This window comes from Talpa europaea (genome assembly GCF_964194135.1).
Source record: "Talpa europaea genome assembly, chromosome: 7".
NCBI classification, from domain to species: domain Eukaryota; kingdom Metazoa; phylum Chordata; class Mammalia; order Eulipotyphla; family Talpidae; genus Talpa; species Talpa europaea.
In genome coordinates this window covers 102762656-102785867 of record NC_140074.1, presented here as the reverse complement: position 1 = coordinate 102785867, position 23212 = coordinate 102762656, and the positions used below count along the sequence as shown (strand labels likewise).

General features: G+C 42.2%; 1 protein-coding gene across 1 annotated transcript in view; it reads right to left on the bottom strand.

Annotated features, from left to right (window-relative positions):
* Window positions 1-2231, bottom strand: part of FAM120A (family with sequence similarity 120 member A) — a gene marked incomplete at its 3' end in the record, with an annotated part of 78740 nt that extends 76509 nt beyond the window's left edge. The window contains exon 1 of the mRNA XM_084236668.1: window positions 1669-2231. Within this exon, the coding sequence (XP_084092794.1) occupies window positions 1669-2142 (474 nt within the window). The 5' untranslated portion in view covers window positions 2143-2231. The remainder of the gene's footprint in view (window positions 1-1668) is intronic.
* Between the last annotated feature and the right edge of the window lie 20981 nt (window positions 2232-23212).

The window sequence follows — 23212 nt, the reverse complement described above, 5'->3', positions numbered from 1 at the left end:
ATCTTCTGGAGACAGTCACACCTGGGAAAGGCTCTGCCTTTTAGCCCAGGGAGCCAGGCTCTGAGCAGAAATGCCAGCAGCAGACCCTGGCGCCACCCCAGCTTCTCGGGGGACGCCTGTCTGTGCCAAGTACACAGACCAATGGCCGCCCCACCGCGCCGCCCCGCACAGGGAGCCCTCGCACCAATGGCAGCGGGCGGGTGGGACTTCCGCCAGCACTCTAGGCTGAGCAGCCACCATCTCAGCAAGGCAGCAGGCCGCACTACCAGGAGTTTGGGTTTCACAAACTTTGAGTTCAGGCACAGTTAAAGCATAAATAAAGAAATGACAAACAAGCTAGAAAGCAGAGCTGCCAAAGCCAGGACACCACACCACCCCTCAAAGACTTTAAAGAAAAACGATGAAAAGGAAGTAATCAAGACTCAAGGCAGGGGTCATGGATGCTTCTCTCGTGTCACTGCTGGGTCCTGAGGCTCCCTTGGCCCTGGTTCAGGGAACCCTGTGCCAAAGGGACAACAGAGCACCTGAAAGGGCGGCTTTGATTACCCAGGTGCCTGGCAGAGCGGCCAGAACCCACCTGCTCCAGGGGACCCTGGAGGCTGCACTCTGGCTTTGACTCAACTCTGCTCTTACAGACACAAAACCCAAGCCTTCCACACAGATTCAGCCACAGAACTTGACAACATTCCATCAAGTTTTACAATTCTCTGAAATCTCACACACACAAAAATCAGATAATTTCCCTAAACTGTTCTCCTATAAAGAAACTGGACCCAGCCCTGAACTGCACAGGAGGCCTATTCCTCAGGCCTCCACCAGTTCACTGCCAGGGCCCAGAGCTGGGAGAATGGGGAGACATAGCCCCCACCCTGGTGGGAACCCCCCCCCCATCACCATGCAGCCCCTTGCTCCACACAAAAACCTGTTGCTATTCAAGAACAAAATTCCATAAAGAGTATCTCCTAAAAGTTCAGATTAGTGACCTGCTGGCCTCAAAAGGTGGGGAAAGTACTCCGGATATCCGGGAGGGGCCTCTGCAAGCCCCCACCAAGCCCTGGTCTGCAGCCATCCTGGGCCTTCCAGGGGTGTCCGGCCTGCAAACAGAGGGAGCCTGCCCCTTGCCCCGGAGTCCAGGTGCGTCTACCTTAGGCTCGACTGGGAGAGGAGCGAGTGGAGGCCCCGGGCCCAAACCTGGAGTCTTCGCGACCAGGGCCCGAGCCAGCTCCACCCCGGCCCACGCCCACTCTGAACCTAGTCCCCAGGACCCCCAGTTCCAGCGACCCCGGATCCAGGTCCCGGGCCATCCCTGCTCTGAATCTGGCTCCCCAGACCCCCAACCCAACCTCAACTTCTGGCTCCAGACCCCGGCCCACTCAGAACCCGGCCCCAGGCCCCGCCCTGGCTCTAACCCGACCCCCGGCCCTCCACCGCGCTGGGTCCCAGAACCCAGCCCGCGCTGATGCGGGCCCGGCCCGACCCGACCCGGCCCGGCCCACACCGACCCCGGCCCCAGCAGACCGCGTTCCCCACCCGCCGACCGGCAGACCCCCGACCCCGCCTCCTCGCGCCCCCGCCCCACGCCTCCGCCCACCCTCGCCGGCCCGGGGCCCCCATCGCCCCGTCCCGCGGTCGCCCCCCGCCCCCTCCCCGCGGCCCCCCTCCCCGCACCTTGACGTGGAAGCGGATGAGCGCCAGGCGGATGCAGTGGGCCATGCAGACTGGCGGCAGGAACCAGACCTTGGGCGGCGGCGTGCCCTTGTTCTGGACGTGGCTGACGATCTGCTGAGCCGTCTGGCGCTCATTGCCCTGGCGCTTGACCCACTCGTGCAGCCGCGCCTTCTCCAGCGCGCCGTTGAAGAAGACGAACAGCTCGATGTTGCCGCCGAAGCAGGCCTTGGCCAGAGCCGCCAGGTAGCCCAGCATGTGGTTCCACTGGCCGCCGCTGACCCAGTCGGTGTAGAAGCCCCCATAGAGGCGGTGCAGGCAGTTGTCCGCGTCCACCAGCAGGCGCAGCGGCGAGTGCGGGGGCCGCTGCCGCCCGCCGCCCACCAGGCTGCCCCGGGCCAGCTTCTGCAGCTCCACCGGCACCACGGCGCTCGGGCAGTGCTTCTCGATGTAGTCCTGGAAGCCCTGCACGCCCATGGCGGCGGGCCGGGGGCGCGGGCCGGGCGCGGGCCGGGGCGCGGGCTCAGGGGGCGCCGGGCCGGGCCGCGCTCACGGCCGCTGCGGCCGCCATGTGCTGCCGCCTCCCCGGGCCATGGCGGGACGTCCGCGCGGCGGCGGGGCCGGGCGGTGACGCACGCGGCGGAAGGGGCGGCGCCTCGCGGCCGGCGGGCGGCCCGGAGACCCGGGCCCGCGCCTCGAGCCCCTGCAGCCGGGGAGGCCGGGGAGGGCGGGCCGGGCGCCGAGGCTGGAGGCCCGAACGCGGCCGTCCGAGCCGAGAAGACACGAGCCCGGGAGCACCCCGAGAGCCCCGCCCCACGGCCCGGAGCCTCAGCGTTCCAACCACAGACCCGGGCCCAAGGCCCCGGAGGGACACCAGACCCCCGAACTCCGAGACCCAGACCCCAAGACCTGGACCCTGAGACCGGGACCCAAATGCCGAGATGCGCGCCCAGCTGCCGGGACCCGGCCCCGAGACCCGGCTCCCCCTCGGGGTCCCGGCTTCCGGCCGGGAGGGAGCAGCGCGCGGGCTCTCCGGACCCCCGACCCGCGAGGGCCGCCGCGTCCAGGGCCGGGGTGGGGCGCTGGGGACCCCAGGAGCCCCGGCTCGGGAAAGGCAGGCTGGTAGGCGGTCGTGACCGCGTCGCCCCATGGGTGGGTGCGGAGTTTTGAAAGTGACTGTCTGGTCCCTCTTAATCATCATGGTGTTCCTGGTTCTCCGAAATAAACCCCCAGACTCGGGTTGGAGTTGTTCACGAGCGAGTAGGGGCTCAAGCCTGACGAGGTTTGAAAGGGTGGCAAAGGGTCCAGTGGACACTAGACTCCCCGGGGAAGAAGAGGGCCGCTGAATGTTGCACCCACTGGTGCCCCCTTAGTACCCTCGGAGCCCATTCCAAGTGACTTGCTGACCGCGGCTTTCCTCTATCCGCGCTTCACTGGTGACAGGTGACAGAGCCCGTGGCCTATTACTGCAACCACAAACACAGCAGAATACATAGGCAGTGTAAGAAGCTGGAAAATGGTAGGTCCTTCACAGCAGGGAAAGACTTCCTTTCGCCTGGGTTCTATCTATGAAACCACCGACCTAAACTCTTACTTTCCAGTTGCTACCAGCCACTCCCAAGTACAGTAATTTTAATCCCTGTTGCTCTGGTAGCAAAGAAGCTGTCATGCCTTCTGTTCTGGACCTCTGGTAATTGCTTTTAAAACTAGGTTAATGCTGGAAGTATATTGTACTGCAATAAAATTTTTTGTAGAGAGAGATTAATATCTTGCAAAATGAAGCATTTAGAGACTCAGAACCCTTCAGAGCTTGAAAAGTGGTTTTACTTACCTCCAGCCTCCATGTGCTCTCTTTCTGGAAAAGCCTGTGGAGGGGGCAGGACCAGAGGGAGGGGTGGGGTTGAGGGGATACACATACTCTCCCTGAAAAGGAAAGTTCAGCTTTTTAGTTTCTTATAACTTCATCTTAGATATAGGCCAGTGTGATAACTATATAAAATGCTCTTGGTATCTTAAATAAGTATGTTTAATTTCTAAAAATAGACTGTGGCAAACAAATCTACATGCACAAAAGTTAGTGATGAGGCCAGGATTACATGTTATTTAGAAATTCACAAGATTAAGAGTGGTAGTTTCAAGTACTCACTGTATTTTAATGTATAGCATTGCTTTCCGCATGTTTGCCATCACTGTGTCCTATTTTTATTTCTTTTCAATGTACTTGGTTTTAGTTTTTTTAAGTGCTTTAGTGCCTGTATCTGGGGTTATGGGAATAAATTTACATTCACATTAGGCGGAGACTAAGAATCTAGAGGCAGACCACCAACGTCACCTAAGTCTGTGCCCTGGGAGTATTACTTCACCTTTTAAAACTTGACCCAGGTTGTTATTTTTTTTAAAAATTATTTTTTTAAAGATTCATTTATTTATGCATACAGGAGTTGGGGTATACACCCAGAGGTGCTGGGGGGGTGAGAGGATTCACCAGAGACAGACTGGGGAGCAGAACAGGTGGATTGACTGAAATACGCTGCTGTGGGGAGTAGCCAATGAGACAGGAGAGGTCTGCTGCACTGTGTGGGTCAGCTCCCACGCCAGGGATTGAACTGGTGCTGCCCTGGCTGCAGAGGCTTCAGATAGCTTCAGAGTACTGCGTCTTAACCCCTTGCGCTATCAGGGAGGTCCCTAATTTATTTTTTGAGTAACATTATTAACGTCTGATAAATATAATTCACATCAGCTCAAATTCAGGGATTGGTTGAAATCAAATTTCAAGTATAGAGGGAGGTAAAAGTAAGCATCTGTATTTAAAATTTATTAAAACATAATATCTTGTTGGTTTGACAATCTATGAATAACAAATGGTTGTGGACTTTCATTTCAACTTCTTTGTCCTTGTACAATTCACTCAGGCTTAAGAAATTTTTTAATTTCGGGCCTCCCCGATGGGACAGTGGTTGAGCACTGGGTTGCGAAGCTGCTGCAGCCTCTGCAGCGCGGGTTTGATCCCCAGCTGCCAGGCGAGGATCCCACATGGCGCACAGACCTCTCCTGCCGCCTGCTGCTCCCCTCAGCAGTGTGCTTCATCAGTCTGACTGCTCTGCTCTCTGCTCTGGCTCTGGTGGATTCTCTCACCCTCCTGCGCTTCTGACTGTACCCAGTGCTTGTATAAATAAATAAATAAATCTTTTAAAAAAATATTATCTAAAAAAAAAGAAAAGAAAAGAAATTTTTTAATTTCACTAACAGATTGCCATAGGAGAAAGAAAAATATTGGAAAAATAAACAAAACTGCTAAAAAAAGGACATGGCCTCATGCTTCACAAAAATTACCCAGAAAATCTCAGAGAAAAAGGAATGATTCACAGACATAGAGTACCAGACCAGAGATCAAAAATTACCAAAGTGTGGGAAACCAAGGACAGAAAAACTTATTTTCAGTTCTTTCACATTTCAGCCAGTTTTGATCAATTTATTTGCAGCCAAAAGTAGGAAAATATTGTCTATCTTACATGATTCCTTGCAGATGAAAATAGAAAAGCTCTAATTAATCTACTTAGATGGGGTTTCCATCCACAGGGATAAAATGTAGGTCTTTTGGGTTTCAAGTAAGGTGAGAGAGACCCAGCTTCAAGCCCCATGATCATTACACATGTCCAAAGACCAGCAGGCTGGGTGAGCATGGAAGCCTTGACCCTAAAAGAAAGCAAGTTAATCCTGCTTGGGATTTAAACCTCTGGTATTTACCCAGCAAATTCCCTAAAAGAGCTCATGCCTGTCTCTGCCATCTGAGGATCTTACTGTCATTTTGTTCTAGAATTTGTCTGCAGCTATGTAGATTAAGTCCCCTTCTCTTTACAGGTATGAATTCATTTTCTCTTTCAGTCATAATTTTTAAAATAGGCATACAGCTTTAAATTGTAAGTCAGTGGGAAAGTATAAGCAAATTTTTATGAATCCTCTTTCTGGCATTCTTGAAGGATTCCCAAATGTGTGACTGACATTTTATATGATCTATTGATTACTGGCCCTTGATCCTGTAATTCGCCTCCCTGTCTACAAATGATGGGGCTCTTTGGTGCCCCTTCTTTTAGAAGTCTGCAGAGATAGTATCCTTCTCCACCACATGGACATGCAAGGCTTCCCAGCACTTCCTTGGCATCCCAGACCTCTTCCTAGATCCAGGCTTACTACCCAGAGAGACTATCTGGACTCCTACCATTACCACGTCGGGCTACAGAGGAAAGACACACCATCATGGAGGTGTTTTGGAAGACTATATTCAGGTGAACCTATATTCTCTCTTACTGGGATAGAAGAACTTTTTAGTCATCTCTTAAATATTGCTTGATGAAATCTTCAGAATTTTTTTTTTTTTGTAAACTAAATGTTACTTTAAATATGATATGAATCAAGCAAGAAATGTATTATTTTAAACCAGGAATTCCATTTCATAAGGACAGAATCATTTTAAGACTTAATCATTTAGAAACAGGTTATTATTAAAGGGTCTGTTACATCTGTGCAAACCACAAAAATGTTCCTGGAAGCCAAAATTCTCTTTGCTCCAGAATATGAGAAGCACCTGGGTGACCAGCTTGGTACATGTGAATCAGACTCCTGCAAGGGATCCTGGGACTTCAGAGAGTGGGGAGCTCACAGCCCTCTGGAAAAGTCTGCTGCTTCCCATACAGACTCTGCAGTGGAAGGAAGAGTTAGGGTTGTGTGTATAGCCACAGGAGCCATTGCCTCCTGGGAAAGGAAATAAGTAGCCCTTAAATGCAAATGTCCGAAGGGTGGAGCAGCCTGCTGTGAAACCTTGCCCTGGGAAGAGCTTGCTACACAACAGTCCTCCTCCAGCTCACAGCCTCCTCTCCTCCTGCCCTGATCCCAGCTGGGCACAGGTGGCCCTGACCTGGGAGGGCTTGTAGCTGGGAGCTTGCAATCAGTGCAATCAGGAGTATGGATATCAGCACATTTCCTATTCATCTTATAAGAGATACCACTAGTTTTGTTAAACCAAGAAGCAATATATAATATTTAAAAATCAAAATGTCCATGTCACTGAAAAAAGAAAAGATTACAGACTCAATCATCTAGCATTCACTTCTGTTGAATTGCATTGTCCAGTAGAATTTTCCATGATGAGGAAAATGTCTCCTGTGGTAGCATGAGCTGCATGTGGCCCCGAAGCACTTGATTTGTGACTAGTACAACTGAGGAACTAAATGTTTAATTTCACTTAATTTTAATTATTTTAAATAGCCACATGTGGCTAGTGGCTGCTCTAGCAAAAGATCTTATTCCTAAACAATAACTGAACAATTGCATCAGTCTAGCCCCATGTTAGATTTTGTGCAGTGTAATTAGTTCAATGAATTAATTAGTAACACCTCAATTTAATCACATTTGTGTGGTGCTTTGTGGTTTATAAATTGCATTTTCTTTAAAAATTTCTCCACTCTCTGATAGCTACTTGTAGAAACATAGAAAATATAAAATAATACAACTTTCCTACATTTTTTAGTTTTGTTCATAAATTATGCAATATAACTTGCCTACATTTTCATAATTTCAGACAAAGTTATTTCTATTCTAGTTTGTAGAGTTCTCACCACCTGGCATACCCACTTCTGGGTGCCACTCCAGTCTGTCAGTTGTATTAGGAGTGCTTTGCTCCTCCAGACATCATAAGGTGCTGCCTGGGCAGCACTGTGCATTTTGAGACCAAATTCCTGGTCCCATGGGCCTGTGGTCAATCCAAGCCTGTGTTAACCACAACAACAAACATCCTCATCAGCAGCTTTCAGACTTGTCGTCAATCAAAAAAGCCAGGTCAACTGAAAGACCATGTCAGGCTCCATATCTGTACAGGCAATCTTGATGTTGGAACCACAATTAGAAATGGTTGGGCACAAGTAATGACAGGCTGTACAGGATGTAAAATCACAACTGGGGTGCTGATGATGCATGAATGAACTCCTTATCCTGTGGGTCACTTGCTCAAGATTTAAAGCCACACACACACAAAAAAATAGAATGAACCAAACTTACTTAAATGTTTCCAATTTGACAGTGAATAGGACATGGCTCCTTTGGTTTTAATATGGGAAGCAAGTACCTGGATTAACCACCTCACCAAACACAATTTCTAAGAAAGATGTCTTGATACCTTTAGGAAGGGAAAAGTTTAGATATATGTTCATGACATGTGTGATAAGAACCTTCCTAAACCCTGTTCTTAAAAGGTATAGTTACACCTTCTGAAGCTTTATGTACTGTTCATATACTGAATTGCTGCTAAGCCATGTGTCTAAAGATCTGTCCTGTTTTAATTTGGTCAGTTGTCTTTTCTTTTTTTTTTGCATTTATTTAACTCACCACAATTCATTGAACTATACTAAAACTAGTGTCTACATTTTATCACAAAGGCTCCCATAGGAAACACCATGGAACTTCTTATAGCTATGAACATATCCTATGTCATTTCCATGACCTGCAAGTCTAGAAATCCTATAAGCCAAATAAGATTAATTGTTAATAGTTTAATTCATTAAGTAGGTGCTTAATATGCATTTGTATTTCTCATATTTATGAAGTGCATGCTATGGCTCAGATTTATATCTTACTCTCAAAAGCTCCCTGCCTAGTAAGAAAAGATAAAATATATGCATATATAGCTTATATTACCAAAAAAATATTGATTAGTTCCAATAGGGAGATCAAAGAATATATCCAAAAAGACAGGATAAGGAAGAAATTAATTTTAAATTGGAGCATTAGTCTTTCAATTTCAGTCAAGATGTGGTAATGGGTATTGATTATCCTCCTACCTCAAATAACAATAGGCAAAATACATGAAACAATGATTCATAAGACATTGAACATCACTCAGTAAAGGACAGAGGTCCTTAAGGACTAGAAAACAGGGGAAAGCCCTACTTTGAGCAGTCCTGCTGGGGAATTTTTAGGTCATATGAAGAAGGAAACACACAGAACCTGGCATTCCCTCAAGTTGAGGAGGTGGGAATTTGGGTGGGGCAAAGGACTAGAAATCCCAGAGAAGAGTACTGAAGAGACAGGTTCCAGAGATCTTCAGAGGTCCCTCCCCCCCATCTTCAGTCCAGTAATGATTAGTGCTTGTAAATGAGCATTCAACCCAAGGCAGAGGAAAACCACTGGATATAGTGTATGAAGCTCACACAAGGCCAGAAGTCATGTCTGTTCCCAACAGATGGGAAATCACATCATTCAAAAATCTTCCCTAGAATATAAGGTCTTTCCTCAGTAGTGAGATAAAATTCACTCCACTTAAAGATTCTGGGGAGATTGCAGAACAGAAAGCAACTGGAATGTCTCCTACTGAACAATAATTGGAATGGCAGCATGTCTGATATGGAAAATTTTTTTTTTCTGATTTTGTGATTCTGGAATTTGTTGAAGGCCTACAATTTCCAAAAGAAGACTTGGACAGTAAATTTTAGTGAAATTCAGCTCTTAGCTTAACAGCAACTACCCCTCCCCCAGCCCTCCAGACACCCACACCCAGGCAGGCAGCTGTGCACAGATTCCTGGAGCAGCTTGCACACAGATTGTGGGAGCCAGAGTGAGTAAAAACAACCCTCCAAATATTGGAGATCTGTACTCCAATTGCTGCTTCTCTTCACACAGGTACAGAAAGAGAGGCAGCCATTATCATTGTTGCATCTCCCCCCACTACTGAAGTGACTTCCAGAGGACTTTAAGGACCAGTGCTCTCCTCCACCCACATCATTCCTCTTTCCCCCTTTTGGGAGCCAGACATTAAGACTAGGGAATTCAAGAACAACTGTGTATATGTGGTGAAAATTAGGAAATGACCATGAATGGCCAGAAAAACTTCAGAAAAGACCTGCGAAGACCTTAAGTTTATACCACAGACTGATCCTTAGTACAGGGGAAGTCTACAATAATTTATTAAATAAAAATAATAAACAAAAACTATTAGAAAAAAAAAAAAACCCTTGGAGAGCATGCGGGGGGCGGGGGGGGAGGGGGACTGATTTCCAGAATTGTCACATTATCATAGTCAACAAAAATTGCAAGGCATACAAAGAAATAGAAAAGCATGGCCCATTCAAAAGAAAAAATAGAATTCATTAGACTCTCACTGAAACAGATTTAATGAAGAAATATCAGACAAAGACTTTAAAACAACTGTCTTAAGGTGCTCAAAGAACTAAGAGAAGATGCAGAGAAAGTCAAGAAAATGATGTAAAACCTAAAATAAACCAAAAAGAAATTCAGGAACTGAAAAGTATAATAACTGCAATGAAACTTGACTAGAGGATTCAAAGGCAGATTTGAGCAAGAGGAAGAAAGAATTAGTAAATGTGAAGATGGGATCATGGAAATTATCCAGGCTGAGGAACCTAAGAAAAGAGATTGAAGAAAAGTGAGCAGAACTTACTTTATGAAATTCCATAAAATTTACCAACATACCATTGTGGGAGTCCCAAAGGTGTTCAGGAAGGGGTAGACAAGGAGGATATTTGAAAAAATAAAGCACGAAGTATAATAAACTCCAACTAAGATAAATTCAGAGGCCCCAATTGAGACACAATATAGTCTAACTTTTTAAAGTCAAAGACAAAGAGAGACTCTTAAAAGCAGCAAGAAAGAAATGTCATCACATGCAAAGGACCTTCAATAAAATCATATGAATATTTCTCATCAGAAATTTTTTAGACAAGAAGACAATGGGCCAATACATTAAAAATGCTAAAACAATTGTGAAATAAAAATCCTATATCTGGCAAAATTGTCCTTCAAAAGTGAAGGAGAAATCAAGACAGTTCCAGATGAATAAAACCTGAGAGAATTTGTGACCTGCTCTGCAAGACATGTTTCAGGGAGTCCTACCAGGTGACATGAAAGGAAACTTGTCAGTACCTTGAAGCCATATGGAAAATTGAGATTTCAGTCAAGGTAAATACATGGGCAATTCAAAAGCCCAGTATAATTGTAATAATGATTTGTAATTGTCCTTTTTATTTTTTATGTCATCTAAGAATTTAATATTGTTAAAGAAAAAACAAATATTAATGTAAAAGCTAGTATTACTGTAATCTTAGTTTGTAATGCCACAGCTTATTTTCTAAATAATGCATTAAAAAAAAACCTGTTAATGTTTTGGGGAACACAATGTATAAAGATATAATATTGTGACATCAACAACTATAAGGAGTGGGATGGAGCTATAAAGGAAGAGAGTTTTGTATGTTTTTGAAATTAAGATGCTATCATGCAAATTAGTGTTATGACTTCTGGGTATTAACTGTAACCCCCATGGCAACCACAAAGAAAACAGATATAGAATATACACAAAAGGAAACAAAGAAGAAATTTAAGCATGTCACCGCAAAAAAGCAACCAAGCACAAAAGAAGACAACATGTTTAAAATGAGAGACAAAAAAGATATAGAAATGGTATACAGGGCCTCCCTGGTGGCGCAAGGGGTTAAGACGCAACCTATGAAGCTATATGCAGCCACTGCAGCACGAGTTCAAACCCCGGCCAGAGAGCTACCCACATGGGGCAGCAGACCTCTCCTGACTCGCCTGCTGCTCCCCTTAGCCGTGTATTTCAGTCAATCTGCCTGTTCTATTCCTCACTCTGTCTCTGGTGAATCCTCTCACCCCCTGCACCTCTGGTCTGTGCCCCCGATCTTGTATGCATAAATAAATCTTTAAAAAAAAAGAGAGAGGGCCTCCCCGGTGGCGCAGCAGGTTGAGCGCAGCACTGTGAAGCTGTCCGCAGCCTCTGCAGTGCCGGTTTGATTCCCAACTGGCCAGGGAGATACCCACATAGTGCAGCAGACCTCTACTGTCTCGCCCACTGCTCCCCTCAGCAGTGTATTTCAGTAGCTCTGCCTGTTCTGTTCCCTACTCTGTCTCCGGTGAATCCTCTCACCCTCCCACGTGTCTGGCCTGTACCCCAGCTCTTGTATAAAAATAAAAAATAAATCTTTAAAAAAAAAAGGGCATATAGAAAAGAAATACCACAATTACAGAAGTCCCATTTTATCAGTAATTACTTTAAAGAGATTAACCTCTCCAACCAAGATATAGAAATTGGCAAAATGGACAAAAGGACATGATCCAGTTACATACTGTGCACAAAAGACTCACTTGAGATCCAGAGCCGCAAACAATGAAAGGATGGAAAACATATTCCAGTGGAATGGTAACCAAAGGAGAAGAATGGCTATATTAACATCAGACAAAAGCCTAAAAAACTTAGAAAAGACAAGACACAACATTATATATTAATATACGTTTACCACAGTAAGAAGCTGTAACAATTATAAGCGATTGAACACCTAGTGGACTATCAGAATATATGAAACAAAACTTACAGAATTGATGAGGGAAACAGAGTTGAAAATTTCAACCAGGCAGAAAAGGAAAGAAATAGAGGACTTACACAACACAAAAACACAAATCTAACAGATATCTATACAGAACACTCCACCCAACACAATGTACACATTTTTTTTTTATCAAATGCAAATGGAACATTTTTCCAGGATAGACCATAAGTTTGGCCACAAGTCTCATTACATTTTAAAAGATATCATATAAAGTGTCTTCTCAGATCACAAATGGATGAAATTAGAAATCAATAGTATATGGAAAACTAGAAAATTTACAAATTATGGAAGTTAAACAACATACTCTTAAACACCCAGTGGATCAAAGAAAAAATCACAAAGGAAATTAGAAAATATTTAGAGTTGAGTGAAAACAAAAACAGATATACCAAAACTAATGTGATGCAGTGTTAAGGAAGAAATTTATAGCTATATATATGCTGACATTATAAAAACCAGGAAATCTCAATATCGATCTTCCTGAAACTTTTCAAGAAAGTTGAAGGAGAGGGAACACTTCCCAATTCAATCAAAAAGGCCAGCATAGGGCCTCCCCGGTGGCACAGTGGTTGAGCGCTGGGTTGCGAAGCTGCCCGCGGCCTCTGCGGCGCCGGTTCGATCCCCGACTGCTCCCCGGCCGCCAGAGGAGGGTCCCACATGGCGCGCAGCCCTCTCCTGCCGCCCGCTGCTCCCCTCAGCAGTGTACTTCAGTCCTTCTGCCTGCTCTGCTGCCTGCTCTGGCTCTGGTGAATTCTCTCACCCTCCCGCGCTTCTGACTGTACCCAGTGCATGTATAAACAAAAACAAACAAACAAATAAATTAATAAATAAAACATGCCTCTATTAAAAAAAAAAAAAAAAGGCCAGCATAACCTTGGTACCAAAGACACTCCAAGAAAACTACTGACCAGTAGCCCTTATGAGTATTGATATAAAATCCTCAACAAAATAGTAGCAAACAGAATTCAACAGCATATTAGATCACACATGATGAACAGGTGGAATTATTTTTTTAGGATTTATTTATTTATACAAGAACTGGGGTATAGGCGAGATGTGCGGGAGGGTGAGAGGATTCACCAGAGACAGAGTGGGAAACAGAACAGGCAGACTGACTGAAATACACTGCTGAGGGGAGCAGCAGGTGAGACAGGAGAGGTCTGCGCCAGAATTTATTCTTGGAATACAAGGATAGTCCATCATACAAAAATATATCAATATATTGTCACTTTAACAAAATGTGGGAAATACCACATGATTATCTCAGTTGATTCAAAAAAAGCATCTGACAAAATTTAACACCATTTCATGATAAAAACACTGAACAAAACAGGAAAAGGAGACTATATCCACATAAGAAGACATATATGAAAAATTTACAGCAAACATAATTACTTAATGGTGAGAGTGAAAGCATTTTCTCTAAGATTAGGATGCACTTTCTTTCCACTTGTATTCAACATAAAACTGGAAGCTCTAGTCAGAGCAATAGGAAAAAGAAAGGAAAAGAAAGAGAAGAAAAATATATAAAGGATTTCCAAATTGGAAGTAAAAATTAAAACTATCCATATGCTGATCTTATATGTAGAAAACCCTACAACTGAAAAAAAAAACACAAAAAATCTGATAGATCTAATAAATCAACGTAATGGAGTAGCTAATACTAAGTCAACACAGTTGCATTTTTACACATAATGAGCAATTTGAAAAGGAAATTGCAAAACCAATCACATTTAGAATAGCAGTAAAAAAGAAAAAAATACTCAGGAATTAATAATACAACCAAATAGGTGAAAGACATATAATGAAAACAACAAATTAAAGAAGACATAAAAGGAATTACATCCTGTGTTTGTGGATTGGAAGTCTTAATATTGCTAAAATGTCTATATTACCCAGAGTCATCTATAGAACAATGCAATCCCTATCAAAACCCTAACAGCAATTTTTGCAGCAATAGAAAAACCCATCTTATGAAAAATTCATTAAGACATCTCAAGATACCCAAATGGCCAAGGCAATCTTATGAAAGAACAAAACTAGAAGACACTCACTTCCTGATTTCAAAACTTACTATAATGAGACACCATCTGACACCCAATAGGTTGGCTACTATTAAAAAAAAAATCAGAAAACAAGAAGTGATAGTGTAGATGTTGAGACATTAGAACCCTTGTACATTGCTAGTAGAAATGTAAAATGGTGCAACTGCTGTGTAAAGTAGTTTGGAAGTTTCTAAAATAATTAAAAATATAATTGTTAGAAACCACCAATCCTGGGTCTTAGGTATACACCCAAAATAATTGAAAGTCGGGCCTTGAAGGGACATCTGTATATTCATATTCATATCAGCATTCTTCACAATACCTACATGCTCATATGATTGGATCAAGAAGATGTGGGATAGTCACACTCTGGAATACTATGCAGCCATAAGGAAAGATGAAGTAGAGCCATTCATTGGAGTTTGAGACAATTGTGTGTAGTAAAGCAAGTCAGCAAGATAAAAACAAATCCTGGACACTTACATAATAGCTTACTGGACAACATAAAATACTTATAAAAAGGTATGGAATATTAATTAAACAGTGAGGGCTCTTAGGTTAAGAGGCAGTAGAAAGGGACTAAGAGATAAGAGACCGTGGTGGGGACAAGGAACCCTTGTTTTTTGTTTGTTTTCAGATTTTCCCTTAAAATCTTTCACAACATTGCTTTTTTACAGTACCTGCAGACATCACTTTTCTGAAGAAATTAAAAATAAAAAGGAATGGGCAATGGTTATTTTCTCCATTAAGTGTTGGGTGCTGTAAGGAGTCACTTTTGGGACTCTGGACAGATAAAAAGATTTTCATCTTCTGTCATTAAAAACTTCCACATTCCGGGCCTCCCCGGGGGCGCAGTGGTTGAGCGCTGGGCTGAGAAGATGCCGGCAGCCTCTGCAGCGCCCTTTCCATCCCCAGCCGCCGTCTAGGGTCCCACAGGGTGCGCAGACCTCTCCAGTCTCCCGCTGCTCCCTTCAGCAGTGTATTTCATCACTCTGCCTGATCTGTTCCCCGCTCTGGCTCTGGTGAATTCTCTCACCCTTCCACGCATCTGGCCTGAACTCCGGTTCTTGTATAAATAAATAAATAAATAAATAAATAAATAAATAAATAAATCTTTAAAAAAAAATCTTCCACATTCCAGCAATCTGATGATAATATTTTAACTGACTCCTTTTGTTATAGGACAGGGAGAGGGGCAGCCCCCCTTTCCTGGGGACCACCCTGTTACACTTTTACTACATTCTTGGTATGAATGAAATGAAATAAAGTCTTGAATAAGAAAGACTTACCAAAAACATTCAAATTGTAAACTGTTAAAGTAGTCACTAAAAGTTAGGTAGATGTATTATAATCTCTAGGCTAAGCATTTAATAAAAGAAGAAAAAGTCTTGAAACATGAGATCTTCAGACCTGGATGTTTAACCTGAGAAGTCTACCAAACATTTAAAAAACAATTAACACCAATTTTACACAATCTTTTCTAGAGCAGAGAACACTTCTCAATTAATTTTATGACCCAGTATTACCATGATTAAAAAACCAGAGTCAGTACTAAAATAAGACATCAGGAACAAATACCCTGCAGGTACAAGGGATTCTCAATAAGAATAGCAGTTAATTTCTCTCCAGAAACCATGGAGGCCAGAAGGCAAAGAGAGGACATACTTAAAGTCTTTTCTTTACAAAGAATTTAAGATAAGTTTATTCTGTTTTTAATAACCTCAAGATATGACCCTTGAAAAAAAGTAACTATGAAATAGTACACATGGCTTCCCGTAAAGGAATGGATGGGTTTTATACTTTACAAAACAATCTTTGGAATCATGTGTAAATGTTATTCTGAATCTCATTTGTTGTCATCACTTTCCTCAGTATCTCTGTGCTCTGGGAAATATTCTTAACCAAACCTTTCAAGCATCTGGTCTGATTTTATCACATCTGTATTACACAAGTAAAGAATTGCAAGGATTTTTCCATACTTGTCAATGACTCAGAACTGTTGCAGGCTGATCATGGAAGATATTAGGTTGTTCTAACAGTGAACAGCATGGACAGTCTTTAAAGTTTTGGAGGAGTGCCCCAGTTCTGTGTGAGAGCAGATGCATACTTACACTCAGCCTACAGCTATACCTGTCTAATCTATATCTAGCCCATTACATCTATTAATCTAGCTGTGTCTATCATCTGTATCTATATCATCTCTTTAACTATCTATAGCATCTGTGACTATGTCATCTATATTTCTCTATATAACCATTTATAGCTATATCATCAACTAACCCTACTTCTGTATCTGTCATCTATAGCTATATCATTTATATTTATATTTGTCTCTCCTTACCCCTGTCTAGGCTAAGGCCACCCAGCAGCATCTTGGAATGAGGAGACCAGGAGCCATCACCCACAGCAAGCCAGCAGGACTTGTGGCCTGGGGCTAGCTGGGCTGATTGCCTGCTAAACAGGAAATAGACAGCCTCCAGGGAATTCTTTAGAATTTTAGCATACAGTCTCTTAACATAAAACAGAGTCTTGCTTTGCACACACAGACCCATCAAATTGGTTATTCATGCTGAAACTGTTCTCTGCCATCTTAGTCATTGGAAAAAGGATGATTTTCAGAAAATTTCATCAAAACATAAAAATCCATACTGTCAGTTATAAATGTGTAAGGAAATAAGCAAATAATAAAATTCATGTTTATTTTGTATACTGTCATTGAAAACATGGGTGACCCTGAGAATTAAAGTGTGTTTAGTTTTGGTAAAAATCATATCAAGAGTCTTGACTAGTGCTTCCAGTTCCCGCTGTTTCTATTTTTGTACACTCTCATGTGGGTTTCTCACTGGAGACAAAGAGGCAACACAGCCACAAGTTTTGCCTTTTGAGTATAAACTTAGAAGAGTACTAGTTGGATTAGTCACAGCCAACCGCAAGAGTGATATCGCTGCCAACAAGCACGGTCCCTTTTGTCATCCCAGGTGACTGGCTGGTGGGCTGAGGGCTAGCAGCACAGTTTTGGGGAGGTTTGTACTTTATGCAGTGACTCCCAGTCAGCATACTGCTGTCCCTGACAGTTCAGAGGATGAAATGTTACTTCTGCCATATTCTATAGTCTTTAGAAATGAGTGGCTTATTCTGGCTCACTGATGAGCAGAAAAGATCTGCTCTAATTTTTGAACAAAGGACTGTCAGAGAATTTGTTGACTGACTTTCTAAAGAGTATTTTTCCTTGCATATAGAATTCTGGGTTGATGGTTCCTTCTGTTAGTACTTTATTTTTTTTTTTGAAAGATTTATTTATTTATGCATACAAGAACTGGGGTACAGGCCAGAGATGTAGGGGGTGAGAGGATTCACGAGAGACAGAGCGGGGAGTGAACAGACAGATGTACTGAAATACACTGCTGAGGGGAACAGCGGGCGAGTCAGGAGAGGTCTACTGAATCATGTGGGCTGCTCCTTGGCTAGGGATTGAACTTGTGCTGCAGTGGCTGTGGACAACTTCATAAGTTGCGTCTTAACCTCTTGCGCCACCAGGGAGGCACCTCTAGCATCTATTTATTTTATTTATTGTTTTTTAGCTTCTATATCATATTTAGCTAGCTAGCTCCATATCCAGTCTCTCTCTAGCATTTGTATCTATATCTATCTAGTCAATATCCATATCACTTATCTATGTCTATTATCTATATTTGCCTTTATCTCTATCTCTATATAATTTGTCTATATCTATCATCTACGTCCAAATAACCCATATCTATCTATATCAGTGTCATCTCTACCTATTTAAATAATCTATTTCTATATCTTTTTCATCATTGATATCTTTCAGCTCTATGAAGAAAGAGAGTGACAATCTCTCTGGCTCACAGAAATCCCTTTTCCTGGTCTCTTAACCATAAAGACAGTGCTATGGATTTTGACTGCAGATCCCAACTCGGGAATTTTGTGATGGAGCTGATTTCCTGTCAATGCAGGAAGAAATACATGGGGGTTAATCTTTTGACTCTTAAACTTCCAAAACTACTTTTGGTTATGTGGCATTATATGCATGGAAGAAAATGAGAATCAGGTAATTCGTGTACTTCTCAGTACTCACTTGAATTGCCATTTCTGAGTTTCAAAAGGTGGTTTTGAAAGTTGGAAAAGTTAAGACAACAAAAGCTTAGGAGACTCTCTCCTGGACAGGTTGCTTCTTCCAGATTTGGCTTTATCAATTTGCTTGCCATCATTTACTTTTCCGAGTTTCAGGGGAGTTGATATATAATTTTGCCCTGAAGTTTTAGTTATAGTTAGTGGAAAATATAGGCTATTATGTGCCTAGTCTACCCTGGGTAGCATGGGAAGTCCCAAGACTCTTAAAATCTGATAAAATTTAAGCTTGAGGTTTTTTTTATAGTTTTAAAATAATCAACAGGGTTTTTTTTTTTGTTTCCCAACTGGCTTCAACATTCATTTTTATCTCTTTCCCTAGCACTGGAGAGTTTTAGGATAAATTGTTTGGCAGGTAAAGAATCTGCACTGTCTTTTATTACTAAACAATAAACTATCAAACATTATCTTTGCTTAACTTGTCCCCAGGTTCAATAGAACTAACTTTCAGAATATCTTACAGATGTTTTTGAAAATTTCTGATTTCTCTAAATATCATAGTGGCGCATTTTTTGAGGCATAAATTGGCTTCTGCTGTCTATTTAAATTTGAAATAAGATATGAAGATTATTTTGTTACTACATTCTTTTTTTACCAAATGTTATCTATATAAAGCAAGCTTTGGTAAGAAAAGGCATTTTAGAGGCGTTTTTATAATCAGGCTTCAAATCATATCTGTTTTCTCTGTTTTAAATTTAGCTTATTTCAATTTAAATAAGATATACTTATTTTAAAGCAAAAGGGATGTTTCAAAGTCAAATCAAACAGGAATATAAATTTTAATAAGAAAAGTTTGATTTTAAAACAGACTTTTTTTTTTATCTTGTTGCAGTCTAAAAACAGACAAAATTATACAGTAAACCAGCACAGGAAACTGTAACTATGGTCACTTGATGAATCAATGTGGTGGTTTTGATCAAATGTTCAGCATGGCCCTGGAAGGAAGAGCTGGTACTCCTGTTGCTAAGTTACAAAGCTTCCAGGACCAGAACTTCTGGAAACCAAAGAGGGGGTGGGTCCTGAATGTCCAAATTCATAAAGAGAAAGAGAGGGTGAGAATACAAATGAATAGAAGTCTGGGAAACTACCTTTTGGAAACTAAGCAATGGCATTTCAAGTGAGTGAGTGAGAAATAAACCAATGACTGGATTCTCAAGTTCTTCCAGGCACATAACACCCACAGAACTCAAAGTAGTTCTGTGTAAGAGCCAAAAGATTAACCCACAAATAACTCAATGAAATCAAAGTGAAAAATAATATAAAGCAGTCTTATTACCACACCAGGTATTTCACTAAAAAAAAAAAAAGCCTTCTTTTTAGGATAGTAAAAGAAAAATGATGCTATATTTTCACTAAGATTGTTAAATTTCAATCTGAAGCACAAAGAAATCAGCAAAATTCAGTGGGAAGGTTAGCATTATCATAGATTTGAGAATTGGATTTACCCTTCAATTAACTTACTAATACTAAATAAAGAAAATGTTTTTTAAAAAAGAGTGAGCATTTCTGTTTTACCTCTTTCTAGAAAATCTTAAAAGATGACATTAGACTCCTTTCAAGCAGAACCACCAGGAAATCCTTGGCCCTCAGTTTTCTAAAGAAAATATTGAATCAAAACCTAGAGAAAAGGGTCTACCTGGTGGCGCAAGGGGTTAAGATGCAACCTATGAAGCTCGCAGGCGGGGGTTCGATCCCCCGCCTGCGAGCTGCCCACATGGCGTGGTAGACCTCTCCTGGTTCACCCACTCCTCCCCTCAGCAGTGTATTTCAATCTGCCTGTTCTGTTCCCCACTCTGTCTCTGGTGAATCCTCTCATGCCCCCCCACACACACCTCTGGGGGGGAGCCTGTACCCCAGTTCTTGTATGCATGAAGAAGTAAATCTTTAGGAAAAAAAAACAAACAAAACCTAGAGAACAGGGCCTCCCTGGTGGTGCAAGGGCTTAAGAACAGATCCCTGGCTGGCCAGCGAGCTACCCACCTGGTGCAGCAGACCTCTCCTGACTCGCCTGCTGCTCCCCTCAGCAGTGTATTTCAGTACATCTGCCTGTTCTGCTCCCCACTCTGGTGAATCCTTTCAACCCCCCACACCTCTGGCCTGCACCCCAGTGCTTGTATGTATAAATATATAAATCTTTAAAAAAAAAAAACCTAACGAACAATTGAAAGGGAGATAGCATTATCCAAGTTCTATGAGTACTAAATAATTTTCTGTTTTTGTTGACTTTATTTAAAACTCCCTCCAGTTTTATTGATGTAAATTGACAAATCAAATTATAATATATTTAAAGCGTACGCATGATGAGTTAATACACATGTGCATTGCAAAAGGATTCCCACAAGCACATTCATTACCTCAAACAGTTATCTATTTGGGGGAGGGGTGCAAATGCTTTAGATCTACTCTCCCAGCAAATTCCAGTTGTAGATACCCTGCTATATATTAGATCCTCAGAACTTTTGTTCCTTATAACTTAAAGGATATTCTTTTTTTTGTTGGCTTCTTAGAACGTTGTCAGTTTGGCCCAGTTCAAGGATCATATCCAGTTTAAAAGAGGACAACAGGGCCTCCCCGGTGGCGCAGCGGTTGAGCGCTGGGTTGCGAAACTGTGCGCAGCCTCTGCGGCGCCGGTTCGATCCCCGGCTGCTCCCCGGCCACCAGAGGAGGGTCCCACATGGCGTGCAGACCTCTCCTGCCGCCCGCTGCTCCCCTCAGCAGTGTACTTCGGTCCTTCTGCCTGTTCTGCTCCCTGCTCTGACTCTGGTGAATTCTCTCACCCTCCCGCGCTTCTGACTGTACCCAGTGCATGTATAAACAAAACAAACAAACAAACCAGCAAACAAATAAATAAAGCATGCCTCTATAAAAAATAAATAAATAAATAAATAAATTTATAAAAAAATAAAAGAGGACAACAAAGTAACTTTTTCTGTGGTGACTGTCTCCAGCCCTATTTCAATATGGCTCCATTGATGTCAGTTTTCATACCATGCAATATTTGTCTTTCTCTAGCTGGCCTATTTTGTGTTGCACAATGCCCCCAAGTTCATCCATGTACAGGGTCATTCATGTTATCACAAATGGCAGAATTTCTTTATTTTATAAAGCTGAATAATATTCCATTATGGTATCTGTAAACCACAATGTCTTTATTCTTTCATCCACCATATTGTTTCCATTTCTTGACCATCATCAATAATGCTACAATGAACATCTCTCAAGGTAGTGATTTTGTTTCCTTTGGATATATACCCCAAAGTGGGATGGCTAGAAAATATGGTATTATTCTGAGGAACTGTTTTTCACAGTGATTGTAGCAGTTTATATCTGATTACACTATTACCTCCAACAGTGAGCATTGGTCCTCTTCTATCCACCTCCTCACTAGATTTTTGTCATCTTCTATCCACCTCCTCACAGATTTTTGTTAGTGATTGTCTTTTGACAATATATGTCCAAACAGTTGTGAAGTGATATCTCATTGTGTTTTTTATTTGCATACTAATCATCAGGGAAATGCAAATCAAAACCACAATTTAACCCCTGGTGGCACAGGAGTTAAAGACAGCACTGTTAAGCTATCACCAGCCACTGCAGGACAAGTTTGATCCCCAGCCTGCCAAGGAGAAACCCATATGGCACAGCAGACCTCTCCTGCCTCTCTCGCTGCTTCCCTTCAGCAGTGTATTTCAGTAGATCTGCCTGTTCTGCTCCCCACTCTCTCTGGTGAATCCTCTCACCCCCCCCCCCCCCGCACCTCTGGCTACACCCCAGTTCTTATATGCATAAATAAATAAATCTTAAAAAAAATAATACCAAATACTTTTTTGTGTATCTATTGGCCATTTGTATTTTTTTGGGAATGTGTCTCTTCAGGCCTTTTGCCCAATTTTTAACTGGATCATTATTATTGTTTTTACTATTGAGTTGTGTGTAATATCCATACTTTGGATACTAATCCCTTATTGGATATTTGACTTACAAATATTTTCTCCCATTTGGTATGTTATCTTTACATTTGACTTATTATATTCTTTGCTATACAGAAGCTTTTCAGTTTGATGTAGTCTCACTTGTTTAATTTTGCATTTGTTTTCTTTTAATTTAGTGTCAAATACACTCACGTGAGGTCAATTTCAAGCACTTATCATCTATCATGAGAGGTCTCAGGTCTTATGTTCAAGTCTTTAAAGAATTCTGAGCTGGTTTTGTGTGTGGTGTGAGATGGGGTCGAATTTCATTCTTTTTTTTTTAATGATTCAATTTTTTAATTTAAATTTTATTTTTATATTCCCCATGCAATTACAACCTCCTTATTTTGACCCCAATCCCTCCTTTTCCCACCCCCCCATAGAGTGTCTCTGGTTCATAGTTGTTTGTTGATTTTGATATTTTCTTTCTTATAGTTATTCTTTTTCCTGGTCCCTTATTTAAGTTTTCTAGATTCCTGCTATGAGTGAGACCATCCGGTATTTTTCTTTTTCTTTCTGGCTTATTTCGCTGATCCCTTCCAGCTCCATTCATGTTGCTGCAAATTGCATGTGTTTATCTTTTTTGAATTCTGAGTAATATTACATGGTGTATATGTACCACATCTTCTTGATCCAGTCATCTATTTTTGAGTATTTGGGTTGTTGCATGTGAGTAACCAGTTTACCCAACACTATTTATTAAAGAGGCTATCCTTCCTTGTGTGTATTTCTAACATGTGTCAAATTCACCACAACATGTGTGGGATTATTTTTGGGCTTTCTATTCTGTTCCATTGATCTATATGCCTGTTTTTATGTGAATGCCATATTATTTTAATTACTATTGTGTTGTAGGGGGGTGGGGGGCGGGAGGGGAGGGATTGGGGTCAGAATGGGGGGGTTGCAATTGTATGGGGAATTTAAAAATAAAATTTATTATAAAAAAATTACTATTGTGTTGTAATAC